Source organism: Phaseolus vulgaris, chromosome 10 (assembly GCF_000499845.2).
Source record: "Phaseolus vulgaris cultivar G19833 chromosome 10, P. vulgaris v2.0, whole genome shotgun sequence".
NCBI lineage: Eukaryota > Viridiplantae > Streptophyta > Magnoliopsida > Fabales > Fabaceae > Phaseolus > Phaseolus vulgaris.
In genome coordinates this window covers 42,670,796-42,677,483 of record NC_023750.2, presented here as the reverse complement: position 1 = coordinate 42,677,483, position 6,688 = coordinate 42,670,796, and the positions used below count along the sequence as shown (strand labels likewise).

Below are 6,688 nucleotides of genomic sequence, written 5' to 3'. Positions count from 1 at the left end.
TTATCAATATTATTAAAGACTAATTAATATCTTTGTGGTGATCTATTCTTCAAGAAGTTAGAAAAGAATAATAAGTTTGAAGTTATTATATTTTCTACTAGTATAAATATTAGAAAATTGGTAGTAGAGAAATCATGTTTGCATATATTTTAGGCTTTTTTGTTTTTCTAATAAAGAAAAAAAAATCCTAATTTATTATTTTTAAATACATAAAATTTCATAGTTTAATATAAGCTGTAATTTTCTTTTATCTAGCTTGTTCTTCAAGTTTTTTAGGTCAATTCATCCATATATTTTGATATTTTATCTTCATTATCTAAAAAGTGACATTAATAAAGCCTAATAATTGTATATCATTCTTTAAATAGAAGAAAAATATATTTAGTTAATTATTGTAATTTTAGAAAATTATTATTATTATTGCATTTAAAGAGGATGAAAAAATATAAATTATAATAATTTATAACCGATATATTTAGCCATTTTTTAACGAATTATTGAAGCTAAAACAAATACAATTAAGAAGTGCAACCAATAATAAATTTAGTAACACTTTTCCTATATTTTATTAATATCTCGTTTTTTTTTAAATCCTTAGTAAATAAATTATATTTTTTTAGTATTTATAAATATGTTTTTTCAATCTCTATAAATAATTTATTTTTTATTCTAGTTTTAATAATAACAGCAATATTAAATTTAATTTTTTATTACCATATACATGTGATGAAATCTTCATTATCCTAAAATTAAGATAGATAGTTATTGATAGGGACTAAACAAAATAAACAAAAAAATAAATAGTTACAAAAACAAAATAACATATATCATAGGATCAAAAGTCAATTAAATCAATAATTTATTTGATTTAAATATGAAATTACAATAATTTACGTCAAATTTTTTTTTTTTACTAAGCCTACAATATTTAAACATGTAAGAATACATTTCAGTTAGCCTGAATTATCAAATCTAACTTTTATCTTTTATCATATATATTAGATTCAATTTGATGTCTTATTTTTTTTTTTAATTTAATTCTTTATTAGAAAATTGTATTTTTAAAAATGATCTTATTTACTAATATGATAACTAAAATTAATTTTATTATTTACTGTAACACTGAAAAACCATCACTATAGTATGCAATGTTTTCTAATTTCATTATATTTAAATTAGTAATGGAGATTTTTTTTTTTTGACTTTTTTAAAAGTGAAAAAGGTTAAATTGTTTTTTTTACGAAAACAATTAAATTAATATTTTTAAAAGGTGAATTAATAAATGTAATGTATAAAATAAAAAAAGATTTTGATTATATATGGTATGATTTATGAATTCTGTTATTTTTCATTATATTAGATGATTTTTGGCCAATTGAAAAGGAAACCCTTGAGTCCGAGGAATGATTGGTGAAAGAGGAAAAGGGAGAAGAAAAATTGTAGCAGAAGCTCTGTTCATAAGCAAAACAATTTGAACTTTGCTCTGTGTTCCTCTGCATCAGCATCACCTCCTTCTGCATCGTTTCGTTTTCTGCGACTTGAGGTACAGAACCAGGATTCTCAGTAATGGAACCCATTTTGGTTTTGATTATTATTAATATTGGTGTTGTTTGTTCTAGGGTTCAGCTCTGTTGAAGTTCAAACCCTAGCCTGCGATTTCTGCTTCAAAGGAATGGCCTCTTACAGGCCCTTCCCTCCGCAATCGAGTCAAATTCAAAACCCTATTCCAAGTGGGAATCATCAGTATACTAACAATAATCAAAATTGGGGTGCTTACGGAGATCCCTCTAATGCTTCATTCCCACAAATCCCTCCAAATTCCAATTATCATCATCAGCAACAACAACAGCATCAAAATCAGCATCATGCTCCATACGCGCCTCCAAATCCCCATCACCCTCACTATCCATATCCGCCGCCGCCTCCACCGCCGCCGGAGGCTTCGTACCAGCCTCCGCCACCTCCGCCTCCTCCTGCGTACTATCCCTCTAATAGCCAGTATAACAACCAGCCACCTCCGCCACCGCCGCCGTTGTCGCCTCCGCCTCCACCACCCCCTGTTTCGCCCCCTCCTCCTCCCCCGGCAACTCATAACAACGAAGAGCGGCGCTTCAAGGATCCTTCCACATCCGGTCGCCGCGAATATGATCCTTCAAATCATGGCATTGGTCACAAGCAGCACAAACACCAGCCGCCCGTGCCAGCAAAAAAGGTGAATGGGCCTCCTGGCAGAGCCGAGACTGAGGAGGAAAAGAGGTTGAGGAAGAAGAGGGAGTTCGAGAAGCAGAGGCAGGAGGAAAAGCATAGGCAACAGCTCAAGGAGTCCCAGAACACTGTTCTGCAGAAGACTCACCTGTTGTCGTCTGGGAAGGGACACGGCTTGGTTGCAGGTTCTCGAATGGGAGAAAGGAGATCCACTCCCTTGTTGAGTGCCGAGAGGGTGGAAAATAGGTTGAAGAAGCCCACCACATTTTTGTGTAAGCTCAAGTGAGTATGTTGATGTCATTTTATGTTTGCGAGTGTTTATTCAATTCAATTTACATTGTATTGGTGTTGGTAATGATCCATGAGGCGGGGAAATGCTATGTGTATATTTTGGATGTTGCCATGTAGTGGTTTTGTCATGCTTATTTCTAACACTGACACTTTTTCTTTGTGTATTCTCATTTAAGATTTCGAAATGAACTTCCAGATCCAAGTGCTCAACCTAAGCTTATGGCTTTCAAAAAAGATAAAGATCAGTATGTAATCTTACTGGCACTTTACATCTGTAGCTAGGAAATACGGATAAAAATCAGTATGTAATCTAATGGTGATTTTATGATTGTTGGCAGATATGCAAAATATACAATCACATCCCTGGAGAAAATGTACAAACCCAAGCTTTTTGTGGAGCCAGATCTGGGGATACCTCTGGACCTGCTTGATCTCAGTGTCTACAAGTACTGTCCTCTGTTCCTTTTTAAAATTTGAATACTTGAATGAATTATGCGGACTGAGAGGTCTGGTGAACCTTTTTATACAGTCCTCCCAGTGTCAGACCACCTCTTGCTCCAGAAGATGAAGAACTGTTGCGGGATGATGAAGCTGCTACACCCATTAAAAAAGATGGCATAAAAAGAAAAGAGAGGCCTACTGATAAAGGTGTAGCATGGCTTGTCAAAACACAATATATATCTCCTCTAAGCATGGAGTCAACGAAACAGGTATTAGGCTTATATATTGACATGATGATGGATTACTCTCTCACACTACAAGCAAAAACTTATAAAAATGTTTGTAGTCTTTAACTGAAAAACAAGCTAAGGAGCTGAGAGAGATGAAGGGAGGCCGTGGCGTTTTGGACAACCTCAACAGTAGGTATGTATATTCCACCATTACAAAGTCCTTTGTACGCATATGAATTACTATGTGAAAGTAATTTGTATCTTCTAACTAAAATTGAAATCTCCATTTTAGGGAAAGACAAATCAGGGAAATTGAAGCATCGTTTGAAGCAGCTAAGTCTGATCCTGTTCATGCAACCAACAAAGATTTGTATCCTGTTGAGGTTATGCCATTACTGCCCGATTTTGATAGGTACAACACCGTATTTAACTTATTGCTCACCCTGGTGTTCTATTGATCGGTCTTTTATTTTGGTGATATTAAAGCCTAATCTTTTGAGAATAGATAATACAAACTGTAAGACAACATTCATATTTCATAATAACTAAAGCTACCTTCTATCTACTGATCTCTTTGCAGGTATGATGATCAGTTTGTCGTTGCTGCATTTGATAATGCTCCCACAGCCGATTCAGAAATGTATGCTAAGTTGGACAAATCTGTTCGTGATGCTTTTGAATCAAAGGTAAGCTTTTCAAGGATGAATGTAGTAGTAATCGATTCCTCACATATCCCCTGTTTTACCAAGGTTAAAAGCTAGGATCCGGTTAAATACTTCCGATAATGTAAAAAGGGAAACACTCGCAAATTGTCTGCAACTTTTCATGCATCATCTGTCGTATTCTCTCTTGTAGTTTTGATTCAATTTGTGGTGGAACTATCTAGTATTGAAAAGTTCAATTTTCCTTTGTTTGTCAGTAGCAATAAATAGTGTTGGCTAAATTACCAGTGTCTTAACTACCTGATTGTTGGTCTTTTGGTTCTGTGTGCGTTTGAAAGTGGCAATTATGAAATATATCAAGTAAATATTATCTTGGCTCCTGTGTGACTAATGGTGCCAATTGCCGAATGTTGTTAGACTGATTCCTATCCATTTGTGGCTTGCAGGCAGTTATGAAGAGTTATGTTGCAACGAGTTCAGATCCTGCTAATCCTGAAAAGTTTTTGGCATATATGGCCCCAGCACCAGGAGAGGTATGCATTAAATCTATATATGATTTCAATTTTGAAACTTTAGTTGTACATAATTGTGTATTAACTCTGGATGTGTCTAAATTTTGTGATGGCAGCTGTCAAAGGATATATATGATGAAAATGAAGATGTCTCATACTCTTGGATTCGCGAGTATCATTGGGATGTGCGTAGAATTATTTTAACAGTTCAAAGAATGTTACCATCAAATTACATCATGACCTGCTTTAAATTTTCCACAAACAATTTGAGTCGTTAACCCTTTCAATGTTAAAATAAATTCCCCATTTTAACACTATCTTACAATTTTGTATCATCTTAATAGGTTCGGGGTGATGATGCAGACGATCCTACAACATTCTTTGTTGCATTTGATGACTCAGAAGCACGTTACTTGGTATTTCTTGGAGCCTATATCTGTCGTTTTAAATTAAGGATTGGAACATAGCTTCTTGGTGACACAATGTCGATGTGTTAATTTTATACTTAATTTGATATGCAGCCTCTTCCAACTAAACTTGTTTTAAGAAAAAAGAGGGCTAAAGAGGGAAGATCAGGTGAAGAGATTGAGCAATGTCCAGTACCTTCAAGAGTGACTGTAAGACGGAGGTCTAGTGTCGCTGCGATTGAGCGGAAGGATACTGGGGTATGGCACTGAATTTATCTATTAAGTTTGTCAATGTGTTTTAATGCATAACTATAATCTCCTATACAATCCTTTAAAGGTTTATACAAGTTCAAGGGGCAATTCATCAAAGAGATCTCGTCTAGAAATGGACGATGGTCTAGAACACCATCATAGAGGTGCTCCACACCAGGACAACTATCAGTCTAGTGGAGCAGAAGATTACATGTCAGAGTGATTATTTGATGCAAATGCTGCCGCCTTAAAGCAAATTGGTCCAACGAAATGGTAGTTGGATGATTGGCTGCAGATAACTGAATTTTTAGTGGCGCCTTTGTGCTTCAATGAAGAATGCCAACGACAAATCCCATATTTTTGTATGACCATATTAACTTAATGCACATACACTCAGAGTGTAGGCAGCTGTTAAATTAATATAGATTTTCTTTTCAATACCATTATATTAGAAAAGATTGATAAATGATGAATTGTAAAAAGCATGTCAGACCAAACAGAATCTTGTCATTGCTTAATGTTAATCGTGACCTGCTTGCCAATGAAATTACAGCCTTCGGTTATCCTTGCCCATAATGTTGTGACATTCCGATTCAGATATGTTTGCTTTTGTGATATTTTTATCAATTGATGAAATTGAGTGAGGTCAAACTATGACCGACTTCGCTCATGGATCATTCTACTACTTGGCAAGTAAAAATCGCCTCCTATGATTGTCGAATGGGAATTTAGTTCAATAATTTAAGGCAGCTATTCATTTTTTTAAAACACAAATGAACAGTTGATAAGTTCTTGGGTATTACTCGTGGATGTGAGAACATGATTATAAACCTGAACTAAAACGTAAGTCTACAAATTCAAAAATGGGTACCAAATGGTTGAGAACACGAACAAGATCGGTCGGTTTCTTAAGGTGTGGATGATTATTGTCTCTGGTTTCTTGAGGCGATGATGATTATTGTCTTTGTTTTTTGAGGTGTGGATAATTATTGTCTTTTTGGGTAACATTGAAGAACTCAGAATTAACAAGCAAATTTGAAAGAGCAAAACATCCAGGATTAGAGAAGTAGGAGAAGAGACAAGAGCAAGCAAGTGAAGGTAAGGTTGTCTTGAAGAAGTGTAGGAACAGATCTCAGAGTCAAGGGTTGCGGAGGAGATCCAACGTAATACTCTGTTTTAAAATAATTCTCCACATAGTTGGTGTAATAAGTTATATTAACTAATCCTAAATTAATGAACTTAACATCTAGTTAGTATAACAAGCTATATAATTCAATACTAAATATCTTTAATATGATGTGTTAACGATTTATTAATCACAATACACTCTCACAATTTTTATAACGGATGTGCTACATTTACTAGGTCATGCTAATAAGTATGCTTTAATAAAGAATATTTTATTTTATGACCGTTTCCGTGTACACACTTCATTATAAATTTTACCCTTATTAATATAAATTATTTTACCTAATTACTTTTATCAATAAGTAAGATCACTTCATTTTACCAATTCTATTGGGATTAATTTTAGTAACATGCAATTTATCATTTCTTAGATTACTCATGTGCCTGTTGACTTAGAGGCAGTTTAAATAAGACAGACTTAGAACTATTCGTTGTTTTTAAAAAATTCCTATGCTTTGGAACGAAGAATGTTTATTCTTCGTCTTTTCTTTCCATTTTGC

General features: G+C 34.1%; 1 protein-coding gene across 1 annotated transcript; it reads left to right on the top strand.

Moving 5' to 3' along the window:
- Positions 1-1,319: 1,319 nt before the first annotated feature.
- Positions 1,320-5,563, top strand: LOC137818239 (protein PAF1 homolog). The gene is made up of 13 exons (XM_068621531.1): positions 1,320-1,543; positions 1,620-2,487; positions 2,673-2,741; positions 2,835-2,942; positions 3,026-3,206; positions 3,284-3,360; positions 3,460-3,579; positions 3,748-3,853; positions 4,276-4,362; positions 4,458-4,526; positions 4,686-4,757; positions 4,863-5,006; positions 5,086-5,563. The coding sequence occupies exons 2-13, from the start codon at positions 1,673-1,675 to the stop codon at positions 5,221-5,223; spliced, it is 1,986 nt and encodes a 661-aa protein (XP_068477632.1). The 5' UTR covers positions 1,320-1,543; positions 1,620-1,672; the 3' UTR covers positions 5,224-5,563.
- The last annotated feature ends 1,125 nt before the right edge of the window (positions 5,564-6,688 follow it).

What these genes read in the sequence shown, in the direction of transcription:
- LOC137818239 (XM_068621531.1), top strand. Translation starts at nt 1,673, where the DNA reads ATGGCCTCTTACAGGCCCTTCCCTCCGCAATCGAGTCAAATTCAAAAC. An exon ending in TTCAAAAAAGATAAAGATCA is followed by an intron (nt 2,742 to 2,834) that starts GTATGTAATCTT and finishes GATTGTTGGCAG; the next exon opens with ATATGCAAAATATACAATCA. An exon ending in GTGATGCTTTTGAATCAAAG is followed by an intron (nt 3,854 to 4,275) that starts GTAAGCTTTTCA and finishes TGTGGCTTGCAG; the next exon opens with GCAGTTATGAAGAGTTATGT.